At 40.2% G+C, this 22,018-nt stretch overlaps 2 protein-coding genes across 2 annotated transcripts; one reads left to right on the top strand and one right to left on the bottom strand.

Moving 5' to 3' along the window:
* Positions 1–433: 433 nt before the first annotated feature.
* Positions 434–8,123, top strand: LOC119729005 (extracellular matrix protein A-like). The gene is made up of 7 exons (XM_038201486.1): positions 434–911; positions 2,244–2,320; positions 3,205–3,276; positions 5,475–5,570; positions 6,267–6,413; positions 7,060–7,344; positions 7,935–8,123. The coding sequence occupies exons 2-7, from the start codon at positions 2,254–2,256 to the stop codon at positions 8,096–8,098; spliced, it is 831 nt and encodes a 276-aa protein (XP_038057414.1). The 5' UTR covers positions 434–911; positions 2,244–2,253; the 3' UTR covers positions 8,099–8,123.
* An 8,325-nt stretch (positions 8,124–16,448) lies between these two features.
* On the bottom strand, positions 16,449–21,572 carry LOC119728443. Its single transcript, XM_038200685.1, has 4 exons — positions 21,323–21,572; positions 19,238–19,513; positions 17,927–18,202; positions 16,449–16,955 (listed from the first exon to the last, which is right to left on the bottom strand). Exons 2-4 carry the CDS (start codon positions 19,428–19,430, stop codon positions 16,546–16,548), a joined length of 879 nt encoding a protein of 292 aa, XP_038056613.1. The 5' UTR covers positions 19,431–19,513; positions 21,323–21,572; the 3' UTR covers positions 16,449–16,545.
* Positions 21,573–22,018: the final 446 nt, after the last annotated feature.

Here is a 22,018-nt window from a genome sequence, read left to right as displayed (position 1 = left end):
TCCTGCTTTCTAGTGCAGACGTACGTACGTCCTACCACTCGACCACCGAGCTAGCGGGACTCCGCGTTTGTAACTCAACAAACGCGAATCTCTAGTTTCTTTCGTTTTTTCCCCCTGACAATTTGTTTGTCCGGGTTATAATTACACTTAAAAAAGGTCAGGAATCACGGGTCATGAAGGAAACGCGGATGCTGATTGGTACAAAGGTAACTCGGGTCGGCTGCAATATCATCCGACACAAACTATCCTAACATCACCTCTTTGTGGGTGGTAAATCTTTCCATGGTTTCCTGGCAGTAGTTCATGGCACAGTCCCAAAGCCAAGTTGTTTGTGTGTTCATTCGCGAGTTTCCACCCACACAGTATTTGTACAGTCTGGGTACTGCTCGTCATGTCATGTTTTTTTCTTTTCAGTTTTACCATGGAGGGAGGAAGTTCGTGTTCCTTCCTCTATAGCTTTACTGAAAGCGCGGTAATACTATTCAAATGCAGATTGTGCATAACTGCAAATTTTATAACCTTGAGTAGGGCGAGACAAAAATGGGGCAATCCTAAGGTCGGGCCTCGATCAGTCACTGGTTGATTTTTCTCTAACTAACTTTGCTGTTAGGAATACCGGGTGAAAAAAAACAACCTTTGCCTCCCTGAAGTTGGTGTGAAACTAGGGTTAACGAGCAATAGATAGGCCTACGCTCATAGCTCCGAACTGACAGATACGTGTAGATTCAACCCAACCGCTGGAGACAATCTTTAAGTTTCTCACACCACAAGTAGGTGCAATACGGTAAGGCGATTTCTGATCATCCAACTGGGCTGGATGAACTTGGATTCCAAAAAGAGCAGAAATCGGACCGACCAGAAATCAATCACGCAGACACGGGACATCATTGGATTGCAGTAAGGAGACGCAGGTTAGTATAGCATGCACTCTGATGGTGTACATGCATTGTGGAATTATATGCACACAATCCCAGCGACGTTGTGTGGACTTGTCCACGTCCAGACAGGGAAATCCGCCCCCCCCCCCCCCCCCCCCCGCCATAGAAAACAGGTTTAGAGGCTTTGCAGGTTAGAGTTATCCGTCGCAAAATGAAGAGGAACACTCTTAAAAATATTTGGTCGAAAATGTGTTCACGGTGTAAGTAAACTGATTTTTTTTCTACCGTTTTTCTTAACAACACGAAAACAAAGGAATCGTCACCGACACCACGAAGTAACACCCGTCTACATACCAGTAAAAACTAGCAATCGGAGAAAACGGCAACTAAAGTTGAACGCCTTCTAAAACAACACTTTGCGTCAAAACGACAGAGTATTTTCAGTTGGGTTTCTCGTTGTGGACACTTGATGAATTGAATTTATTAAATCAGCTGTTTTTCACTCGTTTGTGTATTAAATAAACAAGAAATAAGAGAAAAAAGATGAGTGTTAGTTCGTGAAACCGAAAAAGCTGCGAAACTGTAAATTTTCGTTTTCACGAAGTAACACTCTTCAATGTATTTAACACGAGGAAAGTGCAACTTCAGGTCAGCGCGCGCGCGCTCATACAACTTGTTACAAGAAGAGTGTTACTTCGTGAAAACGTTTTGCTCACTTATGAGCAGAGTGCGCGCCATGCATTGCAATGGAAAATGGAACTTGAGTGTTACCTCGTGAAAACGAAAATTGTCACTTTTGCGCAAATGTTGCCATGGATACTTAGCGTAATTATTAAAGTAAAGCTCTTGAAGCTTTGAAACTTCGTGCAATGGTAGGCCTTGATGAATAATGTTTAAAAATCCAAAAAACTGAAAATCGAAAAAAATATGCTTTAACACGGTAGAGTGTTACTTCGTGGTGTCGGTGACGGAATGTCCACACGAGGTATGTGAGGTAAACATACGTATGGGAAGGGCAATAGTTTTGGCGGGCATGCATGAAGAAATTTGATTTAGTTTGAATTAGTTAAATGGTATAAGGATTCACCTATATCATGTAAATTTCTTTCCGTCTTCCAAGTTTTTTTGTTGACAATAATTCTCTGCGGGTTTCTTATCAATGGTTTATGGTACGAACTTGTAACTTTCAAGTCTCAACCAACATCATCTCTGATCCAAAGGTGGGCTGAATTTCATGATCCATTTTCTGTTCTGACATGAAAATATTCACAACTTGGCAATGTCCTGTGAAATAGTTTTTGGACCGATCACCCAGCGTTGGTTACTCGACAAACACAAATCTCTAGTTTTATCTTTTTCTCCCAGAATTATCCAGATGGGTGCCCATTTCAAGTGGATTACTTTTGTCGTAATGGCCGGTTGGTTGAGCGGTAGTCAAGCTGGTAAGTAATGTATATGTACTCTTTTGGGGACTATTTTAGCCAAGAATTGTCTTCTTAAATGAATTAAGAGGCTAATCAAATTAATCGGGGAGTTGTAGACAACCAACGAAAAAGGTCGAGAATGCTCGACTTTTAGTTGAACCCTCCAGCTATTTAAGAGGTCACAAACGGTCAAAATTTCCTTCCACTCTCCCTGGCATACTAGCCCCTGTAAACAAACCAATGGGGGTCTTGACCAATATTGACCCAAGTAATAACATGGCTCAGAATGCATGTTTTTGATAGGATTAGGCTATAATATAATAGCACATCATCAGATCATCTTTCCTTAAAATTCCTGAGGGACTGTACGCATGGGTGAACCGTCGTAGCCTTGTTTCTCACCATAGGGGCTAGTGGGGGGGGGGGGGGGGGGGTTAATTCTGTTAAACCCCTTAACCATGGTCACTCATATGACTTACACATTTCCAGTGGGGCGCTCCTGGGGGGCGACGAGTGGTTTTTTGGCGTGCCGCCCCCACCCAACCACGCCGCTGCATGGGCGTACTCGGAGGGTACTTAACTCTGGGTGCTCCCAAAAAAGGAAATGCTCCCCCAAAAAAAGAGGAACAATGGAACTCCACAAGTCGGTTTTTGTTCGACCGTGCCAGACTAGGGAAATTCTAAAGAAGAGGGATAAGGGGGAACAATGCACGTATAACATGCAAGTACCCCATAGCGTTCCATGGAAACGCTTACAAAAATCAATTTTTGTATCTCCTTTATGGTATTGCGCATGTGTTTTTGCGCATGTCCATGTGCGAAGAATAAATACGGCAGTGAGAATTTTTTAAATGGTAGAACACGGCATGTAATCTACCCTGGTACTTTTATTTCTCAAATAGATTTTTGTAACTCATCATCAATTTCGAGTTACGACTGCGTCACAAATGGGGATGAGTCAGCGGCTACCTTTGGTAAGTGTATATACATGTCATTTAAATGCACCAATACCGAATAACGAAAACAAAATACTAAAAAGATATGTGGCACGTTCCATTTCATAAAATCAAAATAGGATGCATCCATGATATATACTTATAATAACTTTCACGTAGTTTGCATACTCTGTATTAACAGGTTATTCCTAATTTAATAGAAATACACATAATGTAGCTGCAGTGTCCACCACGGCCATGTACGGATCATTCACCGATACGCATTGATGAATACTATACGATGAACGAAATTTGCAAAGGAAAACAGACAAAATTACCATTTTCATTCTCAGAAAGGGGACCTGATTTATACAAAACACAAAATCAGACAGTAAAAACAATGTTTCAATCTTGATGCTATAATCGAATGGCATTTGAATTTGAATTCCTGTGTGTAATCTCTGGTTCTCACTCAGATGACTAGCTTCACAGCATTGATCGTTTCATGGACCACTGTAAAATTTAGGTTTTTTTTTAGTATATATTTCTGATAGCAAGGATCAATTTTAAGGGGGGAGGGGGCGGAGTGTCACCCCAAGCAATCCATCCACCACGGATTATATCTTAGCCTTCCATCCTAACAATGCTTAAATTACTTGTACAATGTAATAAAAATCTAAATCTTGGTTGATGGCAACTCACTTACCTCATTCAAATATTCTGGACTTGGTCACTTCAGCCACCCCTTCAAAAACCATGGATCCATCGCTGCAAGTGTTGACAACGCGTACGTTAAAGTTACAGTCCATCATTTGTAATTTGTGCATTTTGTTCGTTTGAAGCAACAAAAGTGCTAAAAATCTAAAGAAGAGTGCAGAACAACTAACCTGATGAAGTTTCAGCTCAGCTTCAGCTGTATATTTGGAGAAAAACATCATGCTAGGATCTCGATTTCAAATCAAAAGTTGCTGAATCATGTTTTGAATTGCGCCTGAATTCAACGTCCGAGACACGTTCTCGCTGAGCCGAATGCAGCTAGCAACGCTATATCGCGCACTGATCCGACGATTTATAGCAACCGGGGGTGCGTGTGCGTCGTGCCAATGCTTGCGCGCGCTTCGCCGAATAACAAAACGAACTCCTAATTTAAATTTTCCTACGGTGCGTCTTAAAGAAGCACCGTTGGAAATGCCTTCTTTCGTCGATTACTTCAAAATGACAGCTTGCCAGAAAGAATGATTTGGCAGGGAGTTTAGTCCTCTTACTATCTTTCAACCAAGTATGTTTTACGCCAGTTACTTTTTGGATAGCTGCAAATTATGGACTCTGGCTTTAATAAAGTACGGTACATTTACGATAATTAACAAAAAAAGGGATCATTATTTTGTTGGTTTGGATCCTTTGCGGTCTAATGGACCGATCCAGTAAGCACCGCCCCATGGTATTCTGACCAATCACAGCCGTGATTTATGTCCGACATGCGTGCACAAAAGTCCGACGTGCGTGCACGCGCATATGATGCGCGCGGCAGGAAAATGCAGTGTGGCATTGGAGAGGGGCACGTGTTAATTTGCCCACATGCGCAGTGGGAGGGGCTTACTGGATGCGTAATTTTTTTTCCTAGGAGGGTTAGGGGCAATGTCATGAATAATTCAGTTTTCCTTTGAATCATTGCAAGACTTAGGTTATCGTTCTATTTTCCCCTTAATTTAAAATTATCTCAGTGATAAATTTAGAGAAGAAAAATAGCTGATGAAAATGAGCAGCGACGACGTGGATTCGAACCAGGGATCTTTGTATCTAAGACTGCTTGCAGACGCGTTCGATAATCGACGCGCGAAGGCGCGCGACGCCATGTTGTGGGTCAAGCGCATATCTATCCATGCACATTTTGTCCCACAACATGGCGTCGCGCGCCTTCGCGCGTCGATTATCGAACGCGTCTGCAAGCGGTCTATAAGCTCATCTCGCTATCCAATAGGCTACTGTGTGGTAGCTCGGCGACAACCGTTCTTTAAAATGCTTTAATGTATTGTAACTAGTTGAGTAACTAACAACAATGCTGTTGATGTCATTGTCCGTTCTCATGGATAAACATAATTTTCCCATCGAAACTACTGAATTATTCATGACATTGCCCCTATTAAACCCTCCTAGGAATAAAAATTACGCTTACTGGATCGGTCCATTCTCAATCTCTAAGTAATCTCTTATGGACACTCTCTCCATCCATGCAGATTCATGCAACCGATCCAACACATGCATCAACCCAGGCAGGCCTACCGTGGCAACCGGGGAATGCAACGGCGTAACAACACAGATATGCTCAACGGGTGGGTATAGGCTCTACTAGGCCTATAGACCTGATTTTATGAGGTCACATTTTGGGTGACATTTTTACCTCCGCCAAGGAGGTTATGTTTTCATCTGATTTTGTTGGTTTGTTGGTTGGTTGTCTGTTAACAAAATAACTCAAAAAGTTATGGAGTGATATGCATGAAAAAAATTTCTAGGTTAGTCTGTTAAATGACCCGTTATCCACGGAGCCAAGTCTCCTGTGTAACGTCTGATATAATCTAAGCACGCAGAATTATGTGATCCCGCGCCTCAGCCAATCAAAGTCGACATCACTAAATCGTGACGTCATTTCATTTCCAAATCAGGACTAAATGTTTGATTGGTCAATTCGAATGCAGTGTTTTGTAATACAACAATTACGGCTGGGCATATAGATCGATACAACCTAGACAAGCTTGTGCGTTTCGCGTAACGTAAGAGCGCGTGACCACAGCCTTTGTTGCTGTGTCTAGTTTTTTATACCCATGACGGGATAACAGAGGTATTCAGGATCAATGTAGGACACGGTTTTTTTTACATGTAGGCCTAGTACTTGCAATAATTTTAATTTCAAACATGAGTTTGCCGATTTAAAGATGTCCCTTTTTAACGAGCAAACTCCATTTTAGAAAATGTCAACTATCAGTGATCTTTCCTTCAATTGGTCATATTTCATACCTCGTTTTTAATAGTCCGAATACCATATGACCCACCGCTGAAAGACTCCTGTTCAAGTTCTCCCTGCGCAGAAGGCGGAAAGTGCATATCTCAACGAGAGGGCGTCCTGTGCTGTTACTGTAATCCAGCAACGCCTCCGGCTTCCGACCCGGCTTGTTACGGTACGTAGGCGTACACGTTGCTAATGGTTCACCAGCTAATCTGTATAGGTATACATGTAGTTATGACAATGTTTCATCACAAAAATCTGTGGCTGGGGCCCGGGGGGACGTACCAATTCCCAGGCCCCCCCCCCCAAATTCCCAGTGACCCCCAGGTGCCGGCCCCCCACCAAAAATGCGAAATTGGCCGCTTTCCAAGGAAAAGTCTTTTTAAATGATTTTTTTAAAATGATTATTTTTGACTCCCCTTAACGGTACCCTTCATGTTAAAAAAAAATAATATGCAAAAACAGCGCCCTCTAGAATCAAAATAGGTGCCCTCTCCCCCTCCCCTTCCCCACTTTTCGGATGTGCTGCACTTGCAGTGGTCTGGACATTAAGGGGAAATGCTGTTGTTTGGCCCACCCTTGGTGCCCATCATAATATGCTGGTGCCTCCCTGCCCCCCCCCCCCCCCCCCAGACAAACACACACTTAAAAATCCTGGCTACGCCGCTGGAAACCGGATAAGAAGTCCTATTGGAATCCTTGATAAGTTCTACCAATGCTTTGAACTTATTAGACCCTGACATATCGGAGGAAAATGTGGAGGATTGTTTACCGCTTTGATACTTTCTTAATGTCGTACGTGCATTTGTGATATTTAGACCCTGCGATAGTAAGTGTTTCGTCAAGAACACCCTGCGCTGCAAAGGACGGTGCACCACCAACGATCGATAGTTGCAACGATGTGCGGACGAGCAAAACTGTAGTAAGCGAAATCATATCTGACCTTGACGTCAAAGCTACCGATAACGTTAACAACTCCCTGCCCATACATTGCGTTGAGACCAGCGGTGCATTAAATCTTACAAGCAACGACGCCACTTTCAACTGCACAGCAACTGATACGGCTGGAGGAGAGGCTACCTGTACTTTCAACGTTGTTTTGGGTAAGTTTACAAGTTAATCGCTTTCAATGACATATTGTCATATGAACAGTTAAACCTGGACACCAGACCCTACACAGCTGAAAATAATTATGGAGAGACCAGACTTGTATGATTCGATCGTGACTCGGACTCGGACTCGAGTCTCATTTTCCGCAGTGACTCGGACTCGAACTCAGTCACGATGACGAATGACTCGGACTTGCAACCTTGATAGTACCAGATTATCCTTTCCACATGACACTGGTGCCTTGTTTTGTTATTTCCAGTTCTTGAAATGAGAGAAAGCTGTTAAGAATGGAAACATTTTACACTGCAAGGTTTTAGCAGTACCTCACAATTTATTTCCAATATGCATTCAAGGTGACTCGTGACTCGGACTCTGACTCGACCTATGAGACTCGTGACTTCGACTGGACGCAGACTCGGACTCGATGTTTGGTGACTCGAATACAAGTCTGGGAGAGACTCCGCATGTATTTCCAGAAACCCCTTTTAAGATGAAAAAACTTGAAGTAGCCCGTGGATGTATAGCTGTATTAATTCCGTTTGAGGTTATTGCTTGGATGTTGTATTGTTTCTATACTCAACAGAATTACAAACAGAATTGCCAAATATGAGTACATCAGAATTGCCAAATATGAGTACATCTCTACCTCCTATGACCGGTGGGACTTGTTCCACGAGTTCATCTGTCTACTACACGAGTCTGCTGCTGGGGGCGACTTGGCTAGTCGGGTTCCTGGCGGTTGAGTAGGTTACGCACCTACGTGTTCCATTGGAGCTTTGCCGTTCTCGACTCACAGCATGGCCTCGCTGTGTTTGCGCTTTATTATTAACATAAATACGGACAGGCTAGTAGAGAGCTGAGGAAGTTGATCTGCGTCAGTTCAGATAGATCACAATAAGCACTCAAACTTTATCTATACAATCCTTGGAACCACGTTGGTGTCACTATATGTTGGTGTCAATATAGTTGTTACAAAATGGAAGATGTGCACATCGAAACAACAGGTTTCCACAGGTTCTCCTATACCCCTTCCGAATCTTGCTGACATCACCATGCAATGCGTCAAGTAGAGACAAATTGAAAACTGCAATTTTAAGCACAAATATCAATGTCATGTTTAAATTGCACACTGACGACCCTGTCTGTAGATTTAGCAGATTTTCTTGTAATATCGTAACACGTATATCCTAATCGATATTCACCATTATCATTTATAATTAGAAAGTCGAATTATTGTAAGTTCACCATTAAAATTTTATTATACGTTTATAACCTTTAGCTTTTCTTATATAGGGCATGTTAATAAACAATTTATAACTACAAAGTTAGAAATAAGAGAAAATATGATTTAGAGGGGGAAACAGGGGAAGTATTAACTAGCATAAAATTATAGATTTTTTTTTTAAAGATGAATGTATTACAGTAGGCCTATACACTTGTAAATCAAGAGGTTGGTTATTATAACTATGGTAAATTATAGCATTTGGGAGACGCTCAGCGTCAGAAGTGAGACATGTGGAATTAGGGAGACATTTCATTGTCTCCCTAATGCTTGGGCTCCTATTTAGAGGACAATTTAAATTAATGTCGCAAAAAGGCTAGATCGATTGCTCGCCTGGTCCAATTAATAAACTAGAAAGCACTCAGAGAGCGCAAACCTCCGCCAAGGCTGAACAATTCCCCGCCATATTGTCAATATCCCCATAAATGGTGAAGAATCCTTTTAAAAAATCCTGGATCCAGACCGAGATCCGGATCACTTCCAAAATCTAATCGATTTGTACTTCTACCAAGGACCACCCCTAAAAATGTGTTCATGCGAATCCGTCCAGAACTTTTTGAGTTATCTTGTTAACAGACAAACCAACCAACTAACAAACGAACCAAATCCGATGAAAACATAACCTCCTTGGTGGAGTTAAAAATACCAACATTCGTGGGGGTAGGACAAGGTATACATTTGGGTTAGGGGTGAGGGTAAAAGTCAGCGCCATCGTACTTTATATTTTGCTCCTTTATTCTCTAGGTCTTTATAAATTCAAGTTGCGAACCTGTAGAATTTAGCAATTAATTATAACCGGAATTGAACAATGCAGCAGGCTAAGGTAATGTAGGAATGTCTAGTATATACATGTACAGTCTTAAACAAAATATGCATGTATTTTCCTCCACTTTTTATATGGTGTTTTCAATGTTATACATTTAGTCATTTACATGTAATACTATATCGGATTATTAACTCAAAATAGGGTTTGGAAAATAAATGTAGAATTTTGGACAAACCTTCAGATGTTTCCTCCAGAGGTAGAACATCCTCTTGAATGACAAGGTTCTCATATTTCATTTTCTTGGTGAGGTCCGGTCTAGCATGGGCTTATTCCTGACCCGCCTGACGATGGAGCTTTGCCTTGCAGATCCTGTATTGTACCCTCCGATGTTTCCGCCCTTTCTTGCCAAAATAGAAGATGTTTTCTCAATTTGTCTTCTTGATCTTCGGGAACTGATGATACGAATGATCGTGTACAGAGTTGTAATGACTCGAGTCAATGACTCGACTCGAGTCCGACTCGAGTCACAGTTTTTGGTGACTCTGTAGTGAAATTCCTACAGCAGCTGAGTTCTGCCCTAGTGGCCAAGGCATTTTTGTGTTCTATTGCCCATTGTGTTCAGTTCTTTGGACTGGGCAGGGCAGGACATTCCATTCTACGCGTCGGTATATAAACCAGGAGCACATGCTTTCACCCCACTCCTTCGCTGTGTAGAGACTTAGCAGCGTTATAGTCGTCTACTCTACAGTTCCAGTCGCCATTTTTATGCCATATGTGTCCGGATACGGGAATAGGAACCATTAGGTAGTGTTTGCTCCTTACAGTGACTGTTCCCGTGGAAGGACACACTAGTTTTTGTATATACGCCTGTAAATAATTATCATCGACCAAACCAAGAGAAGTTTGACGAACAACCAGGAGTCCAGAAGAAGCCGCTGCAAGTTTAGAGCGCAGACTCCAGATATTAATTTAGGGTACATATTTATAATATAACTTAGTCCCTAAAACTGGTGACCCAGACGTTGGCCGAAGCTCTTTCATTTACATTTTCATTCCGTCGGCTAACATTAAAAATAAAATTCGTAGCGTTGTATAAAAATATTTCTCATAAGTAGTTCATAAGTAGGGAATGATTCGTTGTTTATTCGCTGCGGATTCGCGAGGACATAATTTCAACAAGTATCCCAAAGCATCACAGTTTCCTTTTGCCATTGATTATTTGACATATCGCGGTGCTAAAATTTATAATCTTGTAGGTCCAGACTAGACTCGAGTCCCGACGGGTAAATGACTCGACTCGACTCGAGTCACTGCGAGCAAATGACTCGACTCGACTCGAGTCCCTCACCAGAATGACTTGACTCGACTCGAGGAAGGCTAATAAGACTCGAGTCCCAAAAATAAAAGCAAAACTTACTTGCGAAAAATATTTGCAATGACTTACGCCGCGCCGTTCGCGTTGCCAATTTTTGTTCACGTCACGTTATGTTTGCGAATTACGGAAACGTATTACCGCCACACATTTATTTATTTTTTTTCACGTACGTACGTGATAAGTTTCACGTACGTACATGATAAGTTTTCTGTTTCACGTACGTACATGATAAGTTACACGTACGTACGTGATAAGTTTCACGTACGTACATGATACGTTTCACGTACGTACATGATAAGTTTCACGTACGTACATGATACGTTTCACGTACGTACGTGATAAGTTTCAGTATATCACGTGTTTTACTGCGTGCGTTTTAGTACGTGCGTGTTCACATACCAGGGGAATAGTATGCGAGCTTTCGGTGGTAGAATTCCATTTCCTTTTAACCCTAAACATCCCAATTCCTTCAAAATACTCTTTGCTACATGGACGAATTTGGAGGATTGAGACCACCCTTACAGAAATATTCCATGGCATTTGCCATGCAAAATTCCCATGGACACCATGACACTCATGGTGCACACTCCCAATTGTTTTTCAAGACACCTATAGGTGGTTCTCCGACTCTCTGTTTCTCTCAACTGAAATATTCCCTCAACTGAAATTATCCCAAAGACACATTTGGAGAAAAAAAAACTAATGAATGCAAAGTGAAGACATGTATAAGTGTATTCGAACCAGGGACCTATTGATCCACAATCCAACTTGCTACCTACTATAGGCGATTGCGGCAGCCTGACAGTAGCTGTCCAATATATCCTTTAGTGTAGCGATATGACCAATATTTACAATTCTGAGTCAGGCCTCAGTGAACTGTTCATAAATAAGCATCCCTAGCATGTGAAAAAAGAACGGCAAACCATTGTACCCGATAGTATTTAGTGTCCTCCTATACACTCCCATGGGTTATCCCTTATCATGTACGTACGTGAAACTTATCATGTACGTACGTGAAACTTATCATGTACGTACGTGAAACTTATCGCGTACGTACGTGAAACTTATCATGTACGTACGTGAAACTATCACGTACGTACGTGAAAAAAAAAAAAAATGTGTGGCGGTAATACGTTTCCGTAGCGAATAGTGTACGCTCATATACAGCGGCCGTCTGTTTTCCTTCCTCCATAATGATACAACAAACATACACCGTGTCGCGGACTCCCACCTGGTGGTTCTATAGCATGCAATGCTAAACCCGGAACCAGACTGAAAACGCATTTCTCAATCCGTGGTTTCCTCATTGGTTTCGGGCGATTTCTTATAAAGCTCTTGTTGGAACGCTGGCTAAATTTATGTCCCGATTTCACACAAAAAAATGGATACGGACGGGACCACCTTTCAATAATCAGAAACAGTTTTGTATAATGTAAGTAGGTTTTGACGTTGTCAGCGATCAGCGAACAACAAAATCTAGACCCGAAGCCAAACCAGTTATAAGACCGAAGTTTCACATCTTCTTATCTGTGACGTGGGTCGTGAGCTAGCAATGGAAACTGTTGGTTGGGTACCATACAGCATACTTTATGTCTTTGGATTTTCGTAATAGACTGGTGCCTTGTATTCTTTCTCTCTTGTGTATGTTGCTTTTTATTGTAAATTATTATATAGTGTTCAAATATTTGTGACTCGAATTGACTCAAGCTAAATACTTGACTCGACTCGACTCGACCACACACTGTGACTCGACTCGACTCGAGTCACTTCTTTAAAATGACTCGACTCGACTCGAGTCACAAAAATCAGTGACTCGTTACAACTCTGGATCGTGATCTGTTTCTGCTATTTTTCCTTGCTCATCTCCTTTGCAGTCAGGCTCATGTCTCAGTTTTGTCTTCCCTCGTCCATGCATCTTTCTTGAACAAGTCGAAGTACATTTTGTACCAGGCGTTTCTCCACTACGCGTTGGATTTGGGTGCATGGGGACTAAATGGTCGGAGTTAGACCTATATTTTTCCCAGATTTCTTGAAGTAATAAACGAGGCAGGAGCGAAAAAAAAAGCCCAATTTGAACTAAACTTTCACAAAATCTGCTGAACTTGCCTGAATTAAACTTGGACTGCATGCAGGCTTCAATAGTTCATCGACTATATACATGTAAATACATATACATTGTTATTAGGAAAATGATATCTTTGGCAAAATTAAGGAAAATCGACTTTTTTTTTTTTTTTTATAATCGTGGAAAATTTCAAAATAAATCCGTTTTAAATCCTTGATTTATCATCACGTTACAATAGTTCTTAAATTTCATTTAATACAGAAATATTGAAGGTTCTTTGGTAACATTTGTCACAATATGCAAACGAAAACATCTAATCCATTCTGACCCTCAGAATCACCCAATAATAAATAAACCTTTCAGGGTGCAGACCAGTAAAATGGTCCGACATCTAATTTCAGCTAATTTCATCATCTTTCATTTTGTTTTCAATTTTCGGGGGGTTAACCGATGACTTTTAGGAGAAATTTCCATCCGAAGATGATCACCCCTTAAAGTGGTCCTGAAGCCCATCGCCATTTTGAAAAACGACGCCTACACTCCATTGCAAAATAGAGCGCTTTTAGGGCTCCAATTCAAACTGCACGGAACTACAGCTCTCAGTCCTGTGCACGGCTTCCACCCATATTTTTTACAAACCCTCAAGTTCACGGCCCACAATATGCTCAAATACCGAAGAATTTGAGGGCATGCAAATCGTGATTTGGCCGGCGCCACGATTTCGGACCGATTTACTGGCCTGCAACCATAGGCCTAGTGTTCGCAGTTTTAAACTCCAGAAAAAAAACATCCATAGAATTTGGAACCAAGTACCAAAATAGTTAAATTCACATTGATCTGACAATTTTATTGCCTATTCTGTATTTCAAAATATGAAACAAATTAAGTGTTTACAGGTACATGTAGTTAAAAAAGGTAGTATAAAATTCGGTTTATAAACAAGATAAGAGCAAGATCACTACTTTGAAGTCATTTCATGAAGTTGAACAGTCAAGACGAATGAAATCGGAGGTCATGACTTCCGAGTTCAAATACCCTTCAGATAACTAGCAAAAATTCCTTTGTAATGAACAAAATAAAGTTTTCCATTTAAAGGAATAAAAAAGCCCTGTTTTATGGCTCTCCCTTAACAGCAAGTTCTTAAAACATAAAATGCACTCTATCTCTGTTCCCATTTGTATTCTTTGTACTTTTACATATCTTGTTTTGATGTTAATGCCAACAGACCTTATCTCCGAGGATTTTCTTTTATTTCAATTTAGTAACAGTGATTGCACAACATGTTCGACCACGCCTACCTAAGCAATACAAAACAACTCCCCTCTTACTCAGCCTGAACACATTGCAGTTGTGCTAGGCACAAAATGTTTAGCTGTAAATAATTTAGTCCAAAATTTAAAATGCACTTTCACTCAGTCATTTACAGTCCTGTTATCTTCACAATACAGATTTCATCCAGAGATTTCTTTACACAACTGAATCGCAACTGAATTTTGTAATAAGATACGTATAATAAGCAAATAGGAAATAATTTCAAATGTTCGCTCATACTCTAGATTACACAAAAAATATAAACTCATTTGTCTCCAAGTGAGAGCAAAAGAAATATGAATATATACACAAAAGCTGTTATATGTACAGCATTGAGGTACATAATAATTATGTACAACCTATAACTCATAATGACAATATTTTACAAATGTCAATCACAAACTCCTTACTTTTTCTTTACACTATCAATACAGATATTCAGGTTGGGGAATCGGGTAATTGTCGTAGCGGTACTTTCCCTGCCTTCCAAGGCTGTGACCTGGGTTCAAATCCCGCCTGGGCCAATATGTGGATTGGGTTTTCAGTCCCTGCCTGATTCCGTGGGTTTTCCCCAGAATATTCTCCTGGGCTTTTCCTCCTACCTCTAAAACTGTAATTTCTTGTCATTGTCTCCTTTCTATAGGTTTCTTTGGGCTTTTGTTTCATTACCATAAATAAATAAAATCGATTTTCCCAACGACAGTCAGCCAACCATCGTTGGAAATTGATACATATCACCTTTCTTGAAAATGACAGCACACCATGCTACCATGATTTTACAGGATGCTTGAGACTATTATTCACTAACAGTCAAGTAAGGCATTTCATAATAATTGGTAGTTTGGTCTTTTGATATTCGCAATTGTCGTATATTGCCATTAATTCTGAAATTTAAGTTTTTTGGACTTCCAGCTCTTTCCACCATTGTCTTTTTCAGACTGCACTGAAAAAAATAATGCAATTATAATTTGGATGATGGAAAAATAGTTTTCCACACAGCATCATGACATGATTACATTGAAAGCTCCGCACATATATTTACAACATATTACCTATGGGCTCCATGCACCAACAAAAGAGGGCGCGTTTTTACCTCTTTTGAGAACTCCGTGGACTGGACACACAGCGGGCGCGTACTGTTTTGGTTCGCGCGCCAAGTACGCACGACTTCCTAAATGAGCAAAAGCTATATTAGCCAGTGTCTTCGCGTGAGCATCAGGCATCATCGGCGCGCGAATACGTTCAAATTCAACTTGGGATAGTCTCCGAGACTAATCCCCGCCTCCAGTTAACTTGGGATACATTCAAAATATGCAGTGGATGGATCAGGAACCAGTCTAGGTCACCCCAACTCACCTTTTCTGGTGGTTGACTGGGTACTTATTAGCTATAGCTATAGCCCATAGCTATTTCAGAATAAAATAACTTCTAGTAACATGGTAAGAATTTAATTCTATTCACAAACTGAATGGAAAAGGAAAATCCACAAATTCTCTGTGTGTACTTGCATGTATGGACAAAATCATTATAAGCATTAACTTATTGGAACGAAAAGTGGACATTTGCTCTTCCACTATCGGAATATCAAAAAAGCAGATTAAAAGTTTTTGAAAGATCCATAAAGTGTATGGTGTTATATGTAGTTTGTGAACATCTTCTGTATTAATTTTATGCAATTAACATTAATAAATGCAGCATTTTTTGTCCCAACCCAGCCTTGAAAAATGAGCATTAAATACTTTTTTTATTCATACAAAACGAAGTAAAAACTTAAAGTCTGGCAAAAGCTAAAAACTAAAAAGTAAATCATTTCAGATTTCAGCAAATGCTTTTTAGTCAAAGCGTTTGCTTGATTTTATTCATACAGATGCAAATAAATGCTTAAAAATTGGTAGTAAGAGCAGATGCTAGTTTTTATACATACCACCCATTGACAGTGATTGCTTGAGGATTTTGAAGGTTTGAGGCAGTGGTCGCCCTTCTAAGGACCACATTCAAGAAATAACGGATGATTTTGGAGGATTGAGGCTGAATACAATTTTTGCATAGAGGCAGGTGGAGGATTTTGGGCAATTCCGCGGCTACTCACATTACATTTTTGATGTACTTTTGAGTTTCCTTGGGCTGTAATTACCTTACTGAAAAGGTTTAATAACTGTTATCCCCATGGTAGATAGAGTAGACCTAGACCTACCTAAGCACCAAAGATGACATCCAGAAAAATGTGTTAAGTATGATAAACAAGACGCACAAAATTGGTTACTCACATTACGAAAATGTAACGTGAGTAACCGTGGAATTGCCCTTTTGCGAAATTCAGGTTGCATCCTAGCAAAATGCCTAGGGAGTTAGGGTTAAGCATGTGACGTTTTACCGTGTTTGCAGATTGACAATGCTAAACGCTATGTTCTTGGTGAAGCAGACGAATGCACTCAAGGCAATGGAAGCGGGTCCATGTGTGTCCAACCACTTTGATTAAGAACGCCTCTGCTTCTTTCCTTGGCCTCATCTCCGTATCACTCCTCTGCTCCATGAGTAGAAGGCGCTCTATTAGGTCGTGAACTTGGGTGTCATTGTCCCTGCTGGTCAGGATTTGATCGAGTTTCTCAACGTGCTCACTACTGGCACCTGTGATGATTCTACGATCATCTCCATCCAATCCCAATGCCTGGGCGACCATTTCAGGCAGATGCGGATTATCTCTCGTAGAATCAAACTCGACTTGTAGGGACTTTTTCAGATCAACAGATTTGAGAGCTTCTTCGAAAGTTACGCAGTTGCTTGTCCTGTGGTCCTGTGTGATTTCTGGGGAAAAACAGAGGTTGAAAGAGTGTAATGTTTTTTGCACATTTTCGTCAAGAGTAATCAAACAAACAATAAAAAAAAACAACCTATATCCCACTTTTTATAAGATGGATATTATCCGGCCTGGAATGCACCCAATTGGACTACAAAATACTTTTTAAACAAAATTATATTAATTGGAAAGCGCCTTTAAAAGTAGGATATAAACGTTCACACATCAGTAACACTACTTTAAAAACTGGGTGTTTTTCTTGCGAGAACAAATTGAGGGTCACAATTAATGTTTGACTCCGAAAAATCGAGCTGTTGATGCTAGTTTTCAATCCAGGCACACATCAGTTGTTGAATATGTGGCAGTCTCGCGAATTTCATGTTATACAACACCTGAAAAAATCCTCATTATCTGATTGGTCGGTCGTTGATCACGTTTCATTCAAATATTTGTCCCAAAACGCACCCTGGCCTCACCAGATAAAAAGAAGCTCTTTTCCAATGCAATGGAAAGAATGAAATGCGATAACGAATTTTGAGGGTCACAATTTTGTCTCTGAAAAATCGAGCTGTTGATGCTAGTTGTCGGTCCAGCAACACAGAGGTTCGCATTCCGCAGGCGTGTTAGAAACAACATTTGTGTTTTGCTGCTGTGGGTATTATGCGACACACACACAACGTGTACAGTTTATTGAATAGAGACGGCTTGAAATAAGTACATGTATGTTCTTATGCCAAAAACTGTCCGCTGCGTCCGATGTAAACAACCGGGGTTTTTCATCTTTTCTCGGGAACGTTAATTAAGACATTAGGTTAGTTTCCTTGCAACCAGATCTTTGAAATAGGATAAGTAAACATCTAAAACATGAAATTTGGGGGGATTTCAGGCTGTTATGCCCCTTTTTGTTCACCGAGAAATATGTAAACAAGGATGATTATAAAAACTGCTTAGTTTCTTTTTGTGCGAGATGCAGTCTTACCTTGTACATCTACATGTAGTTTCCCCTCTACTTTACATCTGAATTTCTGTCGAGATGGTAGCTGCTCACTGTCTACAGTTCCAGCTTTCACAAAGTACTCAATGCCTGGAGGTATGTCGGAGATTACCAACTCATTCTGTCCTGGAGAGATGTTAATCCAGTTCTTACACCTAGGCAGCATCAGGCACGGGCAGACTTGTACAGCATTGATGTGAAGCTGATTCAGACCACTGATGGTGGCAGATGTGCCACTCACATCGACTGACAGTGGATAATCTGTTATGGTAGAAAAAAACATTCAAATAAAAACTAAATACAGATTTGTTTTATGAATCACGGGAAACTATTTGGCACATTCAATTGCTTTATTATTCTGAAGCTTTAATGCTGAACACACAGACTTGTATTCACACACGTGACTATCACAACAAGGGCCTAATAAAGCTACCAAAAGATGGAAAAATGGCCTTGAACACTACATAAAAACTGACAAAACTGCTGAGACATGAGAAATGCATTCACTCTTGTCTCAAAAGTGGAGACATTTGTGATGCGATCAAGCTACATGAGTCGTTTGTCGGGAATTTTCATTTGGAGATGCAGGCCAAAATACATGTAGGGCCACTTCATCACATCACTTCATCACATCTCTTGGTGTTCCGACTTCCATAATTTTTTAACTAAAGATGGTATCAGGATGCGGTTTTCACAGCAGTAATGCTGAGATTGTGCTCTTTTCAAATCTGTAATAAACCAAATTTTGACCAGGGTCGAAAAACGACTCATCTAGCTTGATCGTATCACATTTGGAGAGGGTCAGGGAAAACAGTGCAAAACAGTACAGTGCAGAACAATAACAGTAGTGTGTCAAGTTTGTTTACACCAAGTATTAGTTTGGAATAAAACTTTCTCAACCGTGAGCGTTTAAAATTAAGGTAAACAATAGATTATTAGTGTCACTGCTTCAAAAAATGTTTCCTTTTCAAATGTTACCTTCAGCGGGTCTTTCACACTGTACTACATGCCGCTCACCACTTATTAGGCACAGGACCAGCTGTGTTATTATTTAACCTACATCGTCGCGTCAGTGCAACGAGGTCGTAACTCCATTCTGCAACAAAGTCGTATCTCGCGCAAATACGCTCCGTGCAACAAGGTCGTATCTCGACGTCCATTGACTTTGCGTGTACATTCGGGTTATCTTAAGCGAGATACGCCCTTTTGACATTCCAAAACTCGCGTTTTGCGTTCATGCCATTTTAGGAGATACGACCTTGTTGCACTGACGCGACGACATCCAATTTCACTCACATGTGGTGGCGTCTTGCGTTCTCACCGCATGCTGCACATGTCTGTGTTGATGAAGTGAGATGACGTAATTCACGCCCGGGAGAAGCTCTTCAAACGTGTGTTGCAAGATGACATCGATGTTCCACGTCCTTGCACTAGACCACTTCTGAAGAGGATCCTGTGAACTGTCTGCTTTCTGACAAGAAAACTTCATCTTCTTGCCATTGAATTTCTGGCTTGGATTCTTGGCCTTGACTGAGATGCTTTGCTGGGTAATGCCAGACACTTCCAAGTAACCTAAATCAGGATAAGGTTATGAAGAGATGTCTGTTATATCATGAATTTGATACTGCAATTTCATCGGACTAAAACGGCCATGTGTCCAGTCCATCAAAATACCCGTTTCTTTCATATACACTGCGCTGCATATAGAGTACCTCACAGATACTGCGTTGCAACTAATTTACCTCATATACAGTGTGAGTAAAAAAAAGCGGAAACCATACCCAAAGAAATATATTTCATATTAAAAAAAATATGCAGCACCAAAAATATTATGACTGGTAAGCCAATTTAATAAACTACTTTTAGTTGAAAAAAAACTGCTTCAATTGCTCAATCCGTTCAACTTATGTCACCATTTAAATGAAATGATCCTACAATCTATTTTGTCCAAAAATGCCATTTCAAGAATTGTTGTTACAATTGTATTAAAAAATTACCAGTGATAAAACCTCAGTTTAGAAAGTTAAAAATGTTCAACACAGTCCTTTTGAAGGCCCATTAAAAAAAGAAGAGTGGATTATAGAAATCCTGTTGTTAGCCAAAGCAGGGTTGTTAATAAAGATATTGTGTGTTCTACAGTTGTTGAAACAAGTATTCTGTGTCATTTTCTTTGTTGTTCCAAACAGTCAGAACACACACTGCTTTTTTGGACGAAACTGATTTTAGGGTTACTTCGTTTAAATAGTGATAACATTTTTACGTGTAGAGCAATTGAAATGATTTTCTCACTTAAAAGTAGTTTATTAAATGGGCTTCCATGTCATGATTATTTTTGGGTGCCGCTTTTTCTTTACCAGTCCTGTACATGTTCACTGCATCGCATATAATTTACAAATACGGTGCATTGCATTTTAACACTTTAGTGACACGTACTGATAATGAGGTAAATCTGCGTGCACCTTGCAAATGCAAGCCAGCTAATTACACCTCGCCTTGAAATAGTCGCCTCTACTTTCTTGCATTTTTTGGGGACCCAAGTTTAAAAAACTTTGTAATCTTTGGACCCTTTTCTAAGGAAAAGCAAGCACATGTCTTATATAATTTACTATTGTTGGGTTAGTAGTTGCTCTACACCGCCATGTATGAAGAACTAAGGCACCATGGAATGCTTCCAGAATTTACAAATATATGTCAACAGAGATAGGAAAAAGTAGGCCGAAAATTTATAGAATAACCAAAATTCGTTTTCATCCAATTCTCCAAAGGGGGTGTTTGCCTGGCAATTTCAGATTCTAAAATAAATTCTAAATCCATTTACTAACTTTCCAAATGTTTAATCGAACAAGAAATATAAAAAAAGACTACGTTCACGCGATATTCCTTTGACTTAAACATACATATCACATATAATTAAAGATGTTTTCAAATCTAATTAATTCATAAAAACTCAGAAGAACTGCAGTACTTGATCACATTTGGGGTGCTCATAGTTAAGTTTCATTTGTTCAATGACTGCCACTATTTATTATGTCAATCGTTATGTTTATCATGCCAATAATGCCAGTCAGCAGTTATAAAGGCAGGTGTCAGCCTTCATTTTGTGAAATGGCTTAGCGTTTAAATGTTTAAACGGTTCTTAAAATATTTGCTAAATGTTTACAAAATGAAATGCAAAGTTACATCCTTAAAGCCCGGTTCAAACTGGGCACAAAAGCGAAAGCGAAAGCGAACGCGAATTTGTGACGTCATGGCAAGAATTCGCGCTGCGAATTCGTAAAAGTTGAACATATTTTTACCCAGGCGAATTTCGCAGCGAATGTTTCATGACGTCAAATTCGCTTTGCAATCGCATTCGCGTGGATAGTTCAATGTAATACTCACATTCTATGAGGCCATCTCTTTCTACATCAAGAGATGGGGAACTTGACTTGAAACTGCATCCGAATTTCTTCGAAATACACCAAGTAGCAACAACAGCTAGAATTCCTCCACCGATGATTCCAAAGACATACAGTGGAAAAGGCTCTCCGCCTACTCCAAAATAAAGAAATTACAAACATATGTGTACATGTATAGTTCCCCCACATGAAGATAACTGTTTTCACCACTTTCTTGATCATTTGCTGCATGCTGGTTGTTAAAGCTATAGTCCATCATTTGCAGCTATCCAAAAAAGTAACTGGCGTAATTATTGTTGAAAATCATACTGGTTGAAAGATAGTAAGGGGACTAAACTCCCTGTGAAATTATCCTTTCTGGCAAGCTCTCATTTTGAAGAAATCAACGAAAGAAGGCATTTCCAACGGTGCTTCTTAAGAAGCACCGTAGGAAAATTTAAATTAGTTGTTCGTTTTGTTATTCGGCGCAGCGCGCACAAGCATTGGAACGACGCACAGGCGCGCGCGGTTGCTATAATTCGGTTGCTATCAGTGCGCGACATCGCGTAAAGCTGCAATTCAGAATGCTGTTTTTCTCGGAATATGAAGCTGAAGCTGAGCTGAAACTTCATCAGGTAAGTTGTTCAGTATCCTTCATTAGATTTTGAACACTTTTGTTGCTTCAAACGAACAAAATGCA

Source organism: Patiria miniata, unplaced genomic scaffold (genome assembly GCF_015706575.1).
Source record: "Patiria miniata isolate m_02_andy unplaced genomic scaffold, ASM1570657v1 HiC_scaffold_20, whole genome shotgun sequence".
NCBI lineage: Eukaryota > Metazoa > Echinodermata > Asteroidea > Valvatida > Asterinidae > Patiria > Patiria miniata.
This window is presented reverse-complemented; position numbering and strand designations above follow the sequence as displayed.

Excerpts from the sequence above, each read along its gene's own strand:
- LOC119728443 (XM_038200685.1), bottom strand. The coding sequence starts at position 19,430 with ATGAAGTTTTCTTGTCAGAAAGCAGACAGTTCACAGGATCCTCTTCAG. Across the intron at positions 18,203-19,237 it reads AACGCAAGACGCCACCACAT|ATTATCCACTGTCAGTCGAT; the intron begins GTGAGTGAAATT and ends CTACCATAACAG. Across the intron at positions 16,956-17,926 it reads ACTACATGTAGATGTACAAG|AAATCACACAGGACCACAGG; the intron begins GTAAGACTGCAT and ends GTTTTTCCCCAG.
- LOC119729005 (XM_038201486.1), top strand. The coding sequence starts at position 2,254 with ATGGGTGCCCATTTCAAGTGGATTACTTTTGTCGTAATGGCCGGTTGG. Across the intron at positions 2,321-3,204 it reads GTTGAGCGGTAGTCAAGCTG|ATTTTTGTAACTCATCATCA; the intron begins GTAAGTAATGTA and ends TTTCTCAAATAG. Across the intron at positions 3,277-5,474 it reads TGAGTCAGCGGCTACCTTTG|ATTCATGCAACCGATCCAAC; the intron begins GTAAGTGTATAT and ends CCATCCATGCAG.